Genomic DNA, 18,413 nt, shown 5'->3' with positions numbered 1-18,413 from the left:
AAACTCCCAGACCTGTAAAAATCTCCCGCTCTTCCGCGCGGGGTCGCCGTTCCTCCTATTTATGCTCCGGACTCAGAACGAGGAGTTCTCGGGTTTCCAACCAGGACTCAGGGAGTCCAGGTCGGATTGGCTGCAGTAGAAAGAGGGGCAGGGGCTCCACCAAATCACAAATCTAAGATTTTCATCGTTTTTAGTCTCCTCCCTCGAATCCTGGCAACAGGCGTGCATTGTTGTTCTTAGAGGAAACCGGCCCGGGGTTGCTATGGAGACAGGACGCTGCACCTTGCTGAGCAACTACCGCCCAGAACTCGCTTAGGAAGCAGCGGCAAAGCGACTGTCCTGCGTTGTCTCCTTCCATATTTGCACGCCCCCTTTATCCAGACCTTTTTTTTTTCTCTTGACACCTTCCATGGAAGATTTGACCTCCCTGAAGCAAGAACAAGAAAACCAAGAACCAGGAAAAGCAGGGCCGCCATGGGAAGGAAAGACAGCAGCTTCTCCTCAGTCTCCTGAGCCAGAGTCCTCTGAGCCCTTGGAGGAGGAGCTGGGACCAGATATTGGACCCCAGCCCAGAAGCAGGCCTCCTTGGAGCCCCCAGTCTAAAGTCATCACGTCTCTGGGTGACCCCAAAGAACCAGGAGCGTCATCTTCCCCAGCCTCTCTACAGGAGCCCTCTCCCACTCCTTCTCCCCTGGCTCTATCCAGAGAGGACCTTGTCGCAGCACTGCGGTCAGACAGGACAGCTAGTGTGACTCTGGAAGCTGGGACGCTTCATTCTGATCCTTTGGAACAATCGCCTGACAAAAGAGAATCCACTCCTCATCACACAGGCCAGCCCGAGGCAAACACCTTTCAACAGTCTCAGCAACCCAAATCTCACGTGTGTGGATCAACGGATGTGAGCTATAGCAACTCTAAACAAAAAGAGCTGAGATTTCACACTTTTCAGGAGGAAGACTCAAACAGTGAACATGAGCTAGACCAGCTCCGGCCTGGGGCCTCTGAGGCGGTGCCCAGTGTGCTTGACACAGCCATTCAGAATGCCAAGGCTTACCTGCTGAAGACCAGTAGCAAGTCGGGCTTGAATCTGTAAGTCTTGGAGGAAAAAAAAGAGAGAGAGAGAGAAAAGTTTGGCAAAGCAGAAGGGTGTTTCTCTGTGTGAGAGTGTGTTTCTTTGGTGTTTTGTTTTTGTTTTGTTTTGTTGAGACAGGGTCTCACTCTGTCACGTGGGCTAGAGTGCAGTGGTGTCATCATGGCTCACTGCAACCTCAAACTCCTGGGCTCAAGCGATTCTCCTGCCTCAGCCTCAGGAGTAGCTGGCCTACAGGTGTGGCCCACCATACCCAGCTAATTTTTCTATTTTTTGTAGAGATGGGGTCTCAGTGTTGCTCAGGCTGGTCTCGAACTCCCAGCCCCAACTGATTCTTCTGCCTCTGCCTCCCAAAGTGGTAGGATTAAAGGCATGAGCCACCATGCCTGGCGCGCAATGTGTTACTCTGGGTGAATAGAATTATATTTGAAAAGATTGCATTAGTAAAAGAGAGTTAGTGATTTAAGTCCTTGAATCACAGAACTCAAAACAGTCACTGGTAGAGATTCTTCTAGCTTCTTTTTTTTTAATTTTTAATTTTCTTCTAGCTTTGTTAAATACCCCAGACACACACAGAGAAATAAAACCTAGGAATTATGGAGTATCAGGCTTGAATGAGACAACAAGAACCATAAAGTCCAAACATCTTTCCAAGATGCATATAAAAAGCAATTTTCTACCAGTGTTAGCAAGCTAATGTCTAATCTAAGCATTCTAGTGTTTGCATGGCTTGGTTTTCAGTTCCCACCCAGACCAGTGTTTGAGTGACCAACCATCCCAGTTTGCCAGGACTGCACTGATTTGAGCATTGACAGTTCTGTATCCTAAGAAATCCTTTAGTTGTGGGCAAACTGGGAGAATTGCTCACTTTATAGACCACGCAGAATACTTGCCATTTAATCCAGGTCTCTCTTAAAATGTGATGACCAATGACCCAGGTATGTTCTGGCCAACCCATTATATCTTTAATTAGAACTCGTGATGAGAATAGATTCCTAGATATTCTTGCTTCCAGGGTTACATAATCATAGAGTCAACAGAATTTTAGGGCTACAAGGGATTTTAGAAAACATCTAATACAATCTATTTGTTTTTTAAAGGAGGGGACTGAGTCTGGAGAACCTAATTTGCTCAGGATTCCAGTGGCTCATAGCACTCCCTGACTCTTACCTCTCGCTCCATCGCTGTGCTCCATCCAGCCAGCCCATGGCTTCAGTTCCCATGCTGCTCCCTCTGCCTAGCAGAGTTCTTCCCTGAGTCTTTGCCTGGCTGGCTCCTCATTCTCCAAACTCAGCTTCTATAAAATGCTATTATAACATCTATTCTTGCCCTTCATAGCACATAATGCCATTTTTAATTATATATATATATATATATATATATATATATATATATATACACACTTATGTTTTAATGTCTGACTCTCCCACTAGATTGCAGGCCCCAGAGCCCCAGGACTGTGTGAGTTTTGTATGCCGCTATATACTTAGTGTCTAGCACGAAGCTATCAACTATTAATTGAATAAGAATGAATGAATGGAGCACAGAGACTAAAGTACACAGCTTCCAAATGTAGTTCAGTTTTCTGGAGAAAAAACTCATGAAAACTCAAAGTGCTTTTTCTATTCTCTCAACAATAATCACCATAGAAGACTTCTGTGACCAAATGTAGGGGAGGGGGTTTCCCCACCAACAAACAAGCGGTCAGTTCTGCAGTGGACACCAGCTGGGCGTCCTCCAATTTAATGTTGATACTGTCTACCTGAAGATAGCATCAGATCCCACAGGTTGAGGGCTTAGTTCCACAAAACCACCCCCCACTTTAGATACCGGACATAAGTCTGGGCCCACAGAACTTCTGACTTACCAGCTGCAAGTTGGGATTCCCACAAGCACCTCTTTGGGTTTGATTAATTTGCTAGAGGGCTCACAGAACTAAAGGAAATTCTTACATTCACCAACTTACTATAAAGGATATTACATGGATTCAGATAAAAAGATGCACAGGGAAAAGTATAGGGGAAGGGGTGCAGGCTTTCCATGCCCTCCCCAAACAAGCCATCCTCCAGGAACCTCTACATGTTCAGCTACCCAGATACTCTTGGAATCCTGCCCTGTTGGACCTTTTAAGGAGACTTCAATGGATAGGCATGATTGACAACCATGTAGAAATGTGAGTGGACAAAAAGGGTATGATCTAATACTAATAGACTGATTTCGGAAACCCAGCAAGGCTTGTCTATTCAGATTCTTCTTGGCCTCTCTGTGCAGCATTCCTTCTTATCTGATGTGGCATAAGACTCCTTCTGAGATGGGGGTCTTATGACCTATAACTAGACAAGGTAAGTCAGAAAATTTCTTTATGGCTAGACATAGGGGAAGATTGTAGTATATTTTTAGTTTCCAAGGCCCGCCTTGGGGAGAAATAACAAGACAATAGCAGTTATGAGCCAAAAACTGTGTGTGAAAACCAATATATATATATATATCACAATATCACAAATTCTCATCATAATATGCTGAAGTGCTTCCTGATTAATCAGTAAATATTAAATGAATGTCTACTGAATATATAATGTGTCAAATATTTGCAGCTATTATTAGGCTTTAAAAAATATGAATAAAAAATATTTATGTGAGAAATCTTTTGTTAAACCCAAGATTGGAAATTTAAAATATTATATATAAGTTATTTTAAACTACAATTTACTTAAGCTGCAAGAATGTGAGTTGCTACTCACTAATGGATTCCACTGGAATTTCTGATATAAACTTCTTGTTACAATGCCCTGGATTAAATAACAAGCATGAATTTATAAACTTGTTAAAATTGCAAAAGAGTGCATTATAAATACATACGAGTTCACTAACAATTTATATATGTATATATATATATATTTTTTTTAAGAGACAGAGTCTCACTCTGTCACCCAGGCTGGAGAACAGTGGTGCGATCATACGATCATAGCTCAATATAACGTTGAATTCCTGGCCTTAAGTGATCCTCCTGCCCAGTGCTGGGATTACAGATGTGAGCCACCATGCCCAGGGAGTTAACTAACAATTTAAAACTGAATACAAAAACATGAAATGAGAAAATTTCCTTTATTGAATTATTGTATAACTGACATTGCTTACATATATAAATTTAATTTTATTTCCAAATGCTATATCTGAGGTAATAAACAAATATCTTCCATAATAAACACTGTTATCTTCTAAATACTTCAGACCCTGTAGTTAAAAACTGCTTACTAAAAGATTATTTTAACTCTGTCTCTTATATGCAGATCTAATCTGACAGCTACAAAAGTTACTTGTGTGGTAATTAAAACAATCTTTGATTACCCTGATTTCATTACCATACATATGTATTAAAACATTACTGTGAGCCTCATGAATATCTACAATTAATTGTCAATTTAAAAAAAATTAAAATTTCTTAAAACAAACTTTGACTAAAATATAGGATCTGAAAATGTTTTTTCATCATTGAACAAAAAGCTCACAGATAAGAATTGCTTCCTTCTTTTCTACCATTCTTTAGAACAAGTTATTAATCCTCCCTAATTAAAAAAACTATAATTATGAATCAAAATCTAATAAACATACTTCATAATTTTACACAAAGGCATTTTCAGGTGTGGATTTAAAGAACATTTATATAATATCTGGACTGAAGAACAAGGAATAAAGCACATATAGACATTATATTGAAACCTGAAAATTAATGAAAATGTGATGTTATATCATACACAGCCCCTATTGAAGCAAATCAAACACTCCAATTACAAACCCAGCTTTTGCCTGTTAAGCAAAAGTATTTTTAGTCTTGAGGCTTCTCCATGAGTTTCAACACTAAATGAATAGTAAGGAAGTTTGATGAAGTTCTAAAGAAACTCCTAGTGAAAACATTTCTGTTCATTTATAAAAATAGTAATATTTGAGGAAAGAATGATATATTCTTCAAATGTCATGTTATATTTTTAACTGCCCTTTACATTGGTTGCCCACATAATCTACATATTTTTCTTTGACTTCCTTAAAGTCCGTTAGACAAATACAGACATTAAAGAAAAAAAATAGCTCAAATCAATAGAAAGTAGGCTATTAGTAAACATCTATTTGTTTTGTTTCACTATAATAAGAGAGGAGATACATAAAAAACAAAATGCAAATCTTGGCCATTGTAGAACCTAAGGCAGTTACTGAATAGGAAACACATAATGCATAAAATTTCATAGCAGCACACTAGTATTTTCAGAAAGGGCTACTCTAAACTGAGAAAGAACGGTTAGAGAATGACTTGAGTGCTAAGTCCTTGAGGATAAAGGGAGTTTTAAATTATTTTTGGAGAGAAATAATATATATGGGACATAGGAAGTAAAGGCCTATGGTAGGACTTAGCAAATGTATGAAAGTTATTTTTATTAGATTTGCTTTGCTGAGACAGAAAGTCTAGTTGAATTAATAATTAGAAACAAAATTGGAGAAATACAATGAATGTCCCCCAAAGAGGCAAGTTTATCCAAGTTTTCACGTTAAGCAGAGGAGTTTCATTTCAAGAAAAGAGCACTTTAACATGACATGAGAGCACTTTGACAACCTTTTTGGCCTCTTAAATGGTAAATCCACATTGTGAATCTGGTATTTGAAAAAGCACACACTAGCAGTTGTGTATAGAACGTAATGAATTAATGGGAGGGTAGAGGCAATTACACTAATTTTAATGTGAAATAAAAAGCTAGGGCAGTGTTTTCAATAGAACAGAACAAAATATTAGAGTGCATTTCATTTTAATAAAGGTAAATTTAATGACACCTTTGTTTTAGTTGTGTGTGGCTGGAGTTTGCAATATGAAATGTATTCTCTGTCTAAAGATCTAAAAAACACTGAAGTAGATAATTGGCTTTTAAAAAATGGAATGAAAGGAACAGATCTTAGAGTACACAGGATAAGAAATTAAATTGGATTTGGTGAGAGTAGAAGAAAGGGAATAAAAAGAATTTAGAATAAAAGAGTAAAAAGTAATGTTAATCACTTTTAAATATATAACCAAGAGGTTTTAATTTCAGAAATAAAATGTGAAAAGGTACCTGATATGGAATATGTATCTTGTTGTAATATGTTTTTCTTTAATAACTTAATCATCCTGATCCTTTCATAGTTCTTCAGTGTGATGATTAGGTGTTCACGTGCACCTGTGAGATGTACCTCCCTTAACTCTTGTTACAACATTGGCACATTACCCATTGACATGAAAAAATAATTTAAAAATTTAAAAAACCTTAAACATTCATATCCTATTGGAGGCATTTCCAAAGGAAAATTCTAGAATAGGTTATTTCGGGCACAGTAGAAATTACCTTAAGTGTTTCTCCCCTGAAAATCTCTGAAGGCATCAAAATATTGCAGTTTCCTAAAAACCAACCAGTTGAATCTGTGTGAAATGCTTCTTCAAATGCTCCTGACATGTATACTGTCTGGAATTTTCTCTGTTTGAGTAGATATGATCATCTTTCTAGTATGCTGACTAAGATACTAGATGAGCGTCCTGAAAATGCTGTTGACATCATTGAAAATATTAGTCAAGATGTGAAGATGGCACATTTTAGTAAAAAATTAGATACACTCCAAAATGAGAAGGAGATGCTTCCAACCTATGAAATAGCAGAGAAGCAAAAGGCTCTTTTTCTTCAGGGACATTTGGAAGGAGTTGACCAAGAACTGGAAGATGAAATAGTAAGTTACTATTATAAATTTTATAGTTAAATCTTAAGTTTTTATTTGGGATGCATGAGTTGTGGCTTTAAGTTTATATCACCTGTCCTTTATAGCTTCTTAAGTTGAATATGTATCTTTTTAAAAAAAATCTCTTCCACCTTTCTCCAATCAACCTCATTTCACACCACTCATTTCCTTGTTTATGGGTTTCTTATTTTGTCGCATTGTGTTTTAGTATTTTACAAGCCTTAGCTATTTCTTATACGTTTGTGAGCTAAGTTTCTTGATATTAGGGAAAATGGATTCTTTATATATTATAATCTCCAAGGTGCCTAATATAGATCTGGGTATATAACTGTTTCTTGTTAAATATTTGCTGAATAATGAATGTATTTCAGATAGTTAAAATTAGATTTTAAATCAAATTGTATATTTTCTCCTTTAACCTGCTAGAAAATTTATAAGTATTTCTGATAGCATTTGTATTCTCTTCTAAGGCAAGCTTCTCATATTATGGTTTGATATTATGCATATTATGTGAATGAGACATAATACAAGAGGAGAGGTGTAAAATACTTCTTTTGATCTTGATAGACAAGTTGTTGAAAATATTTAGAGAAAAATTTGGTGACAGAAGAGAGCAAAGCTATAATTAAAGAATAAAATCTGGTGGATCACAGAAATTTTAGCTTCAAATATTTCAAAATAGTATCCAACATTTTATTTTCTAAATGCCTTTATACATGTTTGCCGAGCTTCCATATTCTATTACCACTAGACTATTTAAGATATATCTATGTACTTGCAAATCTGATGTTTGGAGTAAGATATAGAGTCCTTCCAAAAAGGACTCCATCAGGGAAAATGTAAGAGAGAGACTTAGACGGGAGATGTACCCTCTAGGGCTCAGCAGCCTGTGATACGAAACCCAACTTGACACAGTGAGATCCCTACTACTCAGACAGAAGTAACAGGTGATATATGTCAAGAAGTTGACATCAAACAGCTTTAACAAGGTGGCATATGGTTATGTAGCAATATATAGTGATGATGAATCTGGAAGCAAACAGCATGTGGAGACCAGGCAAATGGATATGTTCCTGGAAGACTTTTAATCAAAGAAAGGTCAGATTTCAATATAAGAATGGGGCATTATGTTATCTGTAGACATAAGATTACATGGTAGGGATCTGCATCCTAAACTAGGATATGGGATGAGAACACAAATAAGCTGTTTTGATCCTGGAACCTCATCCCCTTAACCAGATCCCACACATTTTCCTCATAAAGGGTAGGATTGGTTTTAGAACCTAGGACAGCTGGGTCATAAGTTAAAGATTGAAAGCTCCACCTCAGAGAGTGGAAAGATGCAGGAACAGGAAGAGAGGCAGGTCTCTGAAGCATTGAAGTACAAGCCACGTGACCAACTCTGTCCCAGACTTACCTGATTAGAGTATTCATGATTTCATTCCTGTCTTTGACTACACCAGAACTCCTATGCTTAGCCTTCAGCATTCATTTATTCATTCACCCATTCATTCGCAAACATTGTGGCCACTTACTGCATACCAGATACTGATATATACATGTGAAAAAAACTTTTCTGACTTTAATTTGTTTACAGTTCAGTGAAAGAAACAAAAAGATTGGAAAGCTATTTGATTAGTACAATAAATAGATAGCCTTGTTACCAAACCAAATTGGGGGCATTTGCCAGTGGGAGAGCCAAACAGTGAGGCAGAAAGAATTGCTTTCTAAATTTTGTAGAAAGAAAAGTTCATTGCAAAGCTGCTGAGCAAGGAAACAGGAGCTGGGCTCAAATCTGTTTTCCCAAGCTGGGGGTCTGGGGCAGGTTTCATAGGCAGAGAGTAATGAGACATGATTTGATTGGATCTTGCAATGAGGTAATGCCAGGGTTGATCTGATTGGATCATGTATCATGCCATGAAGTGTCCGCTTCTTAATTAGATCCCAGTTCTTGGTCCTAGCAGTTAGGTTCTGCCTATCACTACACTCCTGGTTCCTCTGTGCATGCTCAGGTTATGTAACTTGCAACCTTGGGGTCTATGGCAACTGAAAAACAACTTGCTATTTATTATGCAAAGTTGAACCAGATTGAGCTGTTTCTGTGGTTGAAGCCTCATATGATAGAAAAAATCATGGGGTTTGGAGTTAGCCGGATCTGAGTTAGAATCCTCATTCAATCAGGTACTAGTTGTGTGACTTTGAACAAATGACTAAACTTTCTAAGCTTCAGGGATAATCATATGAAAACAACCTGAGGAGTAGAGGTGGTATATATAATGGCATATAGTAGGAATTTAATCAATGGTAGCAATTGTTATTATATTGTTTTGACAACAGGCTACAAGACAGAATGGAACAACTAATTCTGCTATTGGGACTTGGGCAAGGATTTATAGTGGAGGTATTATTTCTTTTGGGTCATAGAGGATAAGTCAGAGTTCACCAGGTGAAGACTATAAGGAATAAAATTTTGAGAAAAAAAGAACGATAAAAAGCAGTAAAGTTTATTTCATGTTTGGAAAAGAATAATGTGAGTTTGAGAGAATAAGTAATGGATATGAAGCAAACAAGGTGCTTAAAGCCAGACTGCTCTTTGTACGTTTATAAGAAATTTCTTTCTTATGTACAATGAGAGGATTTTAATAGAATAACATGGTCTGGCTTTTGGTTTAGAAAGATAACTCTGGTAGTAATGTAAAGGAGAATGAAAAAAGAGGTAAAATCGGGGCAAGGAGGAGAGCATTTAGAAGCCTTTTGTTATAGCACAAGTAGCAAGGATGGTGACTCATGTGACAGAAATGGGTAAAAGAGGAGAGGATAATGCCAATAAATTGTTATATGCTCAAATCAATAAGACTGTAACTATTTAAATATTAAAGGTCAAAGGAGTCAGAGGAAGCAAGGATGACAGGACTTACTGGTGTGAGAAACTGAGGGCATAGTGATATTATCGGTGAAGAAAGAGTATATAGAAAAAAGAGAGAACTTTGAAATATGAATTAAATATTAACTTGAGATATCTGTAGAATACTCAGATTAAAATTTCTCCTAGGTGGCTAGAATTACAGGTATGAAACATGGAAGAAAAGTCAGAGTTTGAGGGAAAATTTTTAAATAGCCGTATGTTACTTGCCGGGGTGTGGAAGAAATCTTCCAAGCTTACAGCAATGAGTGATGAGATGACTGAGAAGGAAATTTTGAGGACACCACTATTTACAGCTCAATTAAGGAAAAAGGAACCAATAATTAAAGAGATTAGGAAGAAATAGTACTAGAGGGCCAAATAAGATCAAGAGTGAGTGGTACAGCAAATGTCAAGGAAAAAGTTTTAGAAATCTAAATCAATGAGATGAGAATTGAAAAATGTCATTATATTTATATTGACACTACAGTTATAAATAAGAGCACATCATACATAAGGATAGCAAAGTGCTCTCAATTTCTTCATCTTGAGCAGGGGTCCTCAAACTTTTTAAACAGGGGGCCAGTTCACTGTCCCTCAGACCATTGGAGAGTGCGCACTGTGGGCCCGGGACGATTCGGCTGCTTAAGCAGGACACGCAGTGGCCGCAAAAACACCCAGAGGGCCAGATAAATGTGCTAGGCGGCCCATATGTGGCCCACAGGCTGTAGTTTGAGGATGCCTGATCTTGAGGGTCATGACTTTGTCTTGCAAGTTATCCTAACCTCAGTTAAGGTTCTTTCCTACCTTTTCACAAATATTTCTCTATAATCTTCTTGAGACTCTGCTTATTTATTATCCTATATTTCTTTTATAGAATTATTTTTTTCCTCATTGTTTTAAATTATTTAAGTAGAGGAAAGTATCTAACTATGTTATGTCTTCAAGTGTAGTCATGCTGAGCATTTACTTTATTATACATTTCCTTTATCCTGTGTTACCCTATATATACGATGCCATGTTGATTTTTATTTACCCTATATTTATAAAACCATGTATTTAATGAATATTTTTTAAAATATGGTAATATAAACATATATAAAACCATATTTTTCTACATATGTGTGTACATAAGTTATACTACATCTTATTTTAGGATAGTAAGAGAGTTTCTTAAACACTTTTCATAAAACAGGGATGTTGAACCATTATTGTTAATAGTTATTAAATCTCTCTGCCTAAGATACACACATAAAACAACGTAGGTATTATAATATATTAATCAGTATAAGATACAATGGTAGAAGTTACATTTATAAGTAATGAGAGAAGAATTGAAATTCAGGAATTATCAGTTTGATCAAACTCTTTTTTAAAGTAATTTCTCCTATTTTATTTCATTTAGGTTTAATTATTTTTTTATTTCATCATATTATGGAGATACAAATATTGTTAACTCTTGAAAGTAATGTTGAAGAAATTAGTGGAGAGGAAAAAGTAGAGCTAATATCAAGATGTATAAAAGAGTAAAGGGAAACAAGCATTCGCCTTATTGATAAAGTTTTAACCACAGCATTTGTTTTCCCAGGCAGAAAACTCTCTTCCAAATGTAATGGAGTCTGCTTTTTATTTTGAACAAGCTGGAATTGGTTTGGGCACAGATGAGACTTACCGCATATTTCTTGCCCTCAAGCAGCTTACTGACACCCACCCAATCCAAAGATGCCGCTTCTGGGGCAAGATCTTGGGTCTGGAAAAGAATTATATTGTAGCTGAAGTGGAATTTCGTGAGGGGGAAGATGAAGAGGAGGTTGAAGAGGAAGATGTAGCTGAGGAGAGGGACAATGGAGAAAGTGAAGCTGATGAAGATGAGGAAGATGAACTACCAAAGTCCTTTTACAAGGCCCCACAGGCTATACCAAAAGAAGAAAGTAGGACAGGTGCCAACAAATATGTCTATTTTGTTTGCAATGAACCAGGAACATCATGGGTGAAGTTACCGTCAGTTACACCTGCACAAATTGTTATTGCAAGAAAAATCAAGAAATTTTTCACTGGGCAATTGGATGCTCCCATCATAAGCTACCCACCATTCCCAGGAAATGAGAGCAATTACTTACGAGCACAAATTGCCCGAATTTCAGCAGGAACCCACATCAGTCCTCTAGGATTCTATCAGTTTGGTGAAGAGGAAGGAGAGGAAGAGGAAGAGGTAGAAGGTGGACGAGATAGCTTTGAGGAAAACACAGATTTTGAAGGCATCCAAGTGATTGATCTAGTTGAATCCTTATCCAATTGGGTTCATCATGTACAGCATATTCTCCCTCAGGTATGGGTTTTGTGATTCTCAAACTATAAGCTAATTAGCAAATGTTTATTAAATTGTCCCTACCTTGCATAAAGCTATGCAAAATGAAGGCCTTGAGACTCTAGAGAAAGAGATCATTGAAAAGATAGGTAACGGCTGGATGTGGTGGCTCACTGTAATCCTAGCACTTTGGGAGGCCGAAGCAGGAGGATCACTTGAGGCCAGGAGTTTGAGACCAGCCTGGGCAAAATAGCTAGACCTTCTGTCTACAAAAAATAGAAAAACTAGCCTGGCATGGTTGTGTGCACCTGTAGTCCCGGGTAATCAGGAGGATGAGGCAGGAGGATCGTTTGAGCCCAGGAATATGAGGTTTCAGTGAACTATGATGATGCTACTACACTCTAGCCTGGGTGACAGGGAGACTTTGTCTTGAAAACAAAACAAAACAAAACACAGAGTACTATGTAATTGCCAGGGCCCCAGGAATCTTCAAACATTTTTTTTTATATTTTCAGATGGAAATAAAGCAAATACTTCTGTGGAGTATTTGACAATTGATGTATCGATTTAGATTGATGTGTTCAGAAATTATTCTATTTTTTATATATTGAATACAGATGAGTACATCAATTTTGAAAATAGTTCTTTTATTCTATCTCTATAAAATATGGCAATTTTATGCCAAGAATAATAAAAGAGTATAACAAAAACAAAAAAGAAGCAGACAGTGATATATAGCAACTATATATAGCACCAGGTGCTGTTAATAGCATATATATAATTTAATCCTGGCAACAACCCTATGAAAGAGTTGATATTTCCATTTGAAAATATAAAAAAATGTTTGAAGATTCCTGGGGCCCTGGCAATTACATAGTACTCTGGGTTTTGTTTTGCTATTTTACAAATGAGAAAATTGAAACAGAGAGCTTAGAAATGTGACAAGGGGAATATAGCTAATAAGTGACAGAATCAGATATGAGGTTGTGCAGAATGGACCCAGAGTCCATCCTCTTAACCTCTCTGCTATACTGACTCACCCACAGGTAGAACATCTTCATCATACTTTTATCTAGATAAGATATAATCTTAATTATCTCTATATAAGAGTTAATTAAATCAGAAATTATTAATATAAACTTCAAACCTTCATACATAACTTTATTACCACATTTACAATTTTATTGTTAAGCATTATCATCATCATAGCTTTACCTCTTTCATGTAATTTATTACAAGCCAGCAAAATGCATTATTACCTTTTTCACTAAGTTTCTGCTAATTTTAAAATATAACTGAACACTCAAGTTCTGTAACTTCAAGAAGTTGGTAAATTCTTGAAATAAATAATACAGTCTTTTCCTTGAAGGAAGCTAGATCAATATAGCACTTGGAAAATAAGGCATGTTAAATGAACCAAATGAATAATTGATGAAATATGTACACAGTGAACCCCATCCTGATAATCGCTTCAATATAAATGAATAAATCATGCAAAATTCATTCCTAGGGTCGCTGTAATTGGTTCAACCCTATACAAAAAAATGAAGAGGAAGAAGAGGAAGAAGATGAAGAAAAAGAGGAAGAAAAAGGAGAAGAACCTGAGTTTATAGAACCAGAAGTGGGGCCTCCTCTTTTGACACCAATCTCTGAAGATTTAGGTTATTTTACATAGCTATTATCACATACAAATACACAAACTATATAATATACTATATACATTATATAGGAAATATAGGAGAGTTATAAACCTCTAAAACGTGGACAGGAGCCAAGGTTTCATCCCTTTCCCCCTTTGTGTGTTCTGGGATGATGGGGAGTAAAGAATGTAGTTGGCACGCCAATATTCTCTGACAAAGTTGAAGGAGTGATGCAAACAAGAAACATAAGTTGGCTGCCTCTTATTGAAAATGCTGACAGTTGTGTATCATTCTTGTCTTGCATTCTACATCATAAACAAACTACATAATTATATTAAAATACCATATATGGTACTTTTTAAAAAATCTACTTTGGGCCCTATATTCTTGTTTTTTCCCTTTCAGTTTTGGAGTATATATGCTTATAACCCTTTATCTTTTTAATAATAATGATTTGAACTTTCATTTGGTCATCAAATATTACTCCCTTTACCACATAAGCCTCCTCTTCCTTAATAAAGTCTTGTCTCTGTTGCAAAAATGGAGATATTTCAAATTTCATTGTTCTAAAACATTCATCAAATATCCTTGACTTAGCTTCTAATATTTTAATTTTCTTTCTATATCAAATGTGTATGTGTGTGTATATGAAGATTTATTAATATAAAAATAGCTTCTCTGTTGCACAGTAGATTCTTGTCTATTTAGGAGTTAAGATTTTGAATTTCTCTTTGGGTTGCAGAAATTCAAAATATACCCCCTTGGACAACACGATTATCCTCAAATCTTGTTCCACAATATGCTATTGCAGTCCTTCGATCCAACCGTTGGCCTGGAGCATATGCCTTTTCCAATGGCAAGTAAGTATCTGACCACCTACAAAACCATGATTGTGACTATTTAAGCTATGGAAATTATGAATTATCACTGGAATGTTAAGCTGCTATTGTTTCAACTCATCTTTGGCGTATTAGGTATGTGCCATAAGATTAACATAACATTTGTATTATACAGTAAAGTGTCACATTCAGGACATTAGAGTAATTCAGACCTCTGCTCCTTCATCGTAATTATCCAATTAATCAAAATAAGACATAATTTTTCATCTGTGATTATTTGGGTAATTGACTTCATCATTCAATAGATGAATGGAGGCAATTCTAAGCAATGTTTAGTTTAAATCTCAGGTAATTTTTGTTGGACATCTCTATAAAAGATAATTAAAAATTTGCTTTATTTAGGCTATCACTTTCAAAGGAATTAAGACCTAAAGAGGAAACTAAAAATCCTTTTATCCCTCACTTATAACATACATTTCCATTTATGGTTCTTATGGTTTCATTTTTTCCCTAAATAATCCAGTGTCAGAAGCTCAGCTGAGCTGGAGAGAGAGCTGAGTTGCCAGAGCAGCCATTAAAGCAACAAGCCAAAAATGAGAGTTAAGTCTTTAATCATTTGCTGTAATAGTATAAGAAAAAGCATTGACTTCCCCATCTCATTTTCCCCCATGGAATGGCCCACTGGTGGAGAGTTGGGTGGGTCACCACAGATGCAGATATCATAGATATGGAGTCATGGGGGTCATCTCATTGACAAGGGAGTCCCCAAACAAAAGGCTTCTCCAGTTTTCTGGACCCGGAGGCTAGGAGGAGGGTGTGAGGGCTAGAAATAGAAAATTACTGAGTACAGAGAGTGGGGAAAATAAATGCCAGAAGGCCTCTCCTAAAGAGACCTAGAAATGAGGGCACCTGGGCTAGGAATACAAATATATGAAGAGCACGGCCAGCCAGAGGGGCCAGCGTCCTTGACAGCAGTTTCCCTTAGAGACAGCAATGCATTGGCAGTGCACCAAGTCTGGTGGGGAAGGGCATCTTTCCCTGGGTGAGGCCTGCCAGGTAAGGTCTTTGAAGTTGCCTATGGTTGTGCCTGAAAAATAACACATAGGTTTTAAACCACAAGTCCAACTCCTCACCCAGCCAAGAATTTGCTGGGTTAGCAATTTCTTAAAATCTAACTTTATGAAAGATAGTAACTTCTGTTTTCCTGAAAATAACTGAATAAAAAAAGGCCTTTACTTGTGGTCTAGTTGTAGGATAGCTTTTGACAGTGTCTGGCCCAGTGGTTTTCTTAACCAGCTTAAGTGGTTCAGATCAAAATAATTCTTAGGTAGAACCATTGGGAAATATTTCACAGTTAGCATTTAAAATTTTTTTAATGGGACGATAATATTCTAAGCACTTTATTACAGAAGAGTCAACTTTTCTAACTGAGAAATTATATGATTTTTTTTTATAGAAAGTTTGAAAATCTCTACATAGGCTGGGGTAATAAGTATAGTCCAGACAATTATACACCCCCATTTCCACCACCAGTTTATCAAGAATACCCCAGTGGACCAGAAATTACAGAAATGGATGACCCTAGTGTGGAAGAGGAGCAGGCTTTCAGGGCTGCACAAGAAGCAGTTGTACTTGCAGCTGAGAAGAATGAAGAAACCGAGGAAGATGAAGATGATGAAGATGATTATGACTAAGAAAATCAGCCTGGTCTTATGTGGCACTGATATACACTTCCTTATGTGGGACTGATTTTATATGTGTGTGTATGTGTATATACACACATACAGGAAATTATTCATCTGCAAAATGTCATTCCTTAAAAATACACAACTTGGAACTGCATGTGTATAACTATTCGTGTTTATAGAAAGATGCTCAATAGATTTTCTGGAGGCTAAATGAGAAGCAATCACACTGCTCTAATGGTCATGGCTAATGTGCTTGTGTATTCTTGTTTTAAAAAGTTCTGAGGTTTAAGTTCTAATATGGCAAATATTGAAAGATATAACACAGAGAAGCTTCTTGGAAACTTTAATACTTTTTAAAAAGTGTCAAGGGGTATAAAGACCAAAAAAAAAAAAAAAAAACTGCACAAAATAAAAACCACCTGACAACCACTGAACTAGAGCATGTATTCTTAACCTTTGTAAGAAGTGAACCAGAACATGTATTCTTAAGCCTGTGTAATTGCCTATGGTTGGGTCTGTGATCCTGTGTGCAAGTACTGCGTATGTGTATTCATTTTTCACCCAGAAAGTGATCATAATTCCATCACCTGCTCAAACACTATAAGAAAATTTTTTAATCCTTTTGTTACTTTACTCTCTCAATCTGACTCCTTCATCCTACATAAATTGATTTGAACTGATTGGGGATTGAGGAAAAATAATTTGCACAGATATGGTTAGTTGGAATATAGAGACTTCAGATTAAATTTCCACCACTGTTTCCCTAAAACATAATTATCCTTCACTAAAAAAAAAGTATCTTTAAGTCCTATATGTACCAAACATGCAGCCATGAATAAAAACTAGGCACTGCTCCTGAAATCAGAGCTTTCATTCAAAAAAGGAATATAAAAAGATAAATAGAATATTAGAATACATTGCAATTTAGCAAGTACTATGATACAAATATTACAGGGTACCACAGAACAGTGGTAATTCTGTGGTAAAGAACTAATTTTTAAAAATTCCAATCCATTGCTGTTATTTGTGTAAAATAAAATGACACAGCGGTTCTCAATTTCTGCACTTACCTTCTCACAGACTGTTTGCAGATCACCAAGCTACACTTTGAGTAACATTACCAAGCGTGCGGTAGGTGTGCTTAATCCAGATTTAAACAGGTCAGGAAGCTATAGGGGAAAGGTTCTAAGCAGCACTAGCTACATTTTGGCAAAAGATTTTTGTCTGGAAAGAATGAAACTTCCTCTGAAGAGTGAGCCTGGCGAGGTAAGCAGAAGCCAGATTGTATAGGAAGTCTGGATTTTACCCATAATGAAAAAAAAAACACAAAACAACTAGAAAGTCACACAAACATATTTGTATTTTAGAACGTTTTTGGCTTAAGTGCGGAAAGGACGACAAAAGAATCAACACTTGGGACAGGGAGACCAGTTAGGAGGTTATCACATTATCTAGTAAGAGATATTGCCCGAATGAAAAGAGTATAACTGCATGGGGATTATAAAATAGAGAACTGGTTACTAGTCCAAAAGACAGAATATTAGAAGGGTTTCCACAACTCTCCAGTTGGCAATACTATTTCATTCTTGAAATGCAACTTTCGGTCTTTGTTGGAGTACCTAAAATTCACAAAAGTTAATTCAAGTAGGTTCTTGTTCAGTTTTTCATGATATAATAGACACTTGGCTTTTCTTTCTTGTTGCTTAATATCCTTTTCCTCATCTACCCTGATTTCCTTTTGAGGATCTACCTCTGTCCCATTAGATAGTCTCGTGCCAATCAGATGTACTCTCTTTGGAATCTGAATGTTGAGCTGAGACATTACCATGGCTCCTAACCGTATTGCTCCTGCTATAAATGAGAACATGTTCTAGCTTCAAAAATTGCCTTGGTTCCACCCCAGTTCTCTACCTACCCACTGATTGTGAACTTCTGACAATCTTTTAACGAATTTCCTCCTGTTTATATTGGCCAGAGTAAGATTCTTGCTTGTAATCACACATGGCATACCAAACAAGAATTTGAAAGATTCTTTTCCACAGAACACCTTAAACACAGGACTCTAAATCATAGCTGTATAGTGTAAATATTTAATAAAAGCAAATCCATGTTTCTAGAACTATCTTAATCTTATTTCTAAGCAGTGGACAAGTAATTTCATTATATATGTTCTCTAACAAAAGACAGCCAAATAG

The 18,413-nt window shown here is 36.7% G+C and overlaps 1 protein-coding gene and 1 non-coding gene across 4 annotated transcripts; both read left to right on the top strand.

Moving 5' to 3' along the window:
• The first annotated feature begins 275 nt into the window (after positions 1–275).
• RSPH4A (radial spoke head component 4A) lies at positions 276–16,372 on the top strand. 3 transcript variants are annotated; one of them, XM_012753828.2, is made up of 6 exons: positions 276–1,089; positions 6,598–6,832; positions 11,332–12,072; positions 13,562–13,712; positions 14,434–14,551; positions 15,054–16,080. In XM_012753828.2, exons 1-6 carry the CDS (start codon positions 410–412, stop codon positions 15,106–15,108), a joined length of 1,980 nt encoding a protein of 659 aa, XP_012609282.1. In that variant the 5' UTR covers positions 276–409; the 3' UTR covers positions 15,109–16,080. The 3 variants fall into 3 exon arrangements, with proteins under 3 accessions (XP_012609282.1, XP_012609286.1, XP_012609281.1); XM_012753827.2 differs by having other exon boundaries at positions 277–1,089; positions 15,987–16,372; XM_012753832.2 differs by lacking the exon at positions 13,562–13,712 and having other exon boundaries at positions 15,987–16,129.
• Positions 6,246–6,348, top strand: LOC142871320 (small nucleolar RNA U13). The gene has a single exon (XR_012919570.1). It is a non-coding gene; the product is annotated as a small nucleolar RNA U13 (small nucleolar RNA).
• Positions 16,373–18,413: the final 2,041 nt, after the last annotated feature.

This window comes from Microcebus murinus, chromosome 5 (genome assembly GCF_040939455.1).
Source record: "Microcebus murinus isolate Inina chromosome 5, M.murinus_Inina_mat1.0, whole genome shotgun sequence".
Taxonomy (NCBI): Eukaryota; Metazoa; Chordata; class Mammalia; order Primates; family Cheirogaleidae; genus Microcebus; species Microcebus murinus.
Note: the sequence above shows the minus strand (reverse complement) of the source record. Positions and strands in the feature narration are given on the sequence as shown.

What these genes read in the sequence shown, in the direction of transcription:
- RSPH4A (XM_012753827.2), top strand. Translation starts at nt 410, where the DNA reads ATGGAAGATTTGACCTCCCTGAAGCAAGAACAAGAAAACCAAGAACCA. An exon ending in AAGAACTGGAAGATGAAATA is followed by an intron (nt 6,833 to 11,331) that starts GTAAGTTACTAT and finishes TTGTTTTCCCAG; the next exon opens with GCAGAAAACTCTCTTCCAAA. An exon ending in ACCAATCTCTGAAGATTTAG is followed by an intron (nt 13,713 to 14,433) that starts GTTATTTTACAT and finishes TTTGGGTTGCAG; the next exon opens with AAATTCAAAATATACCCCCT.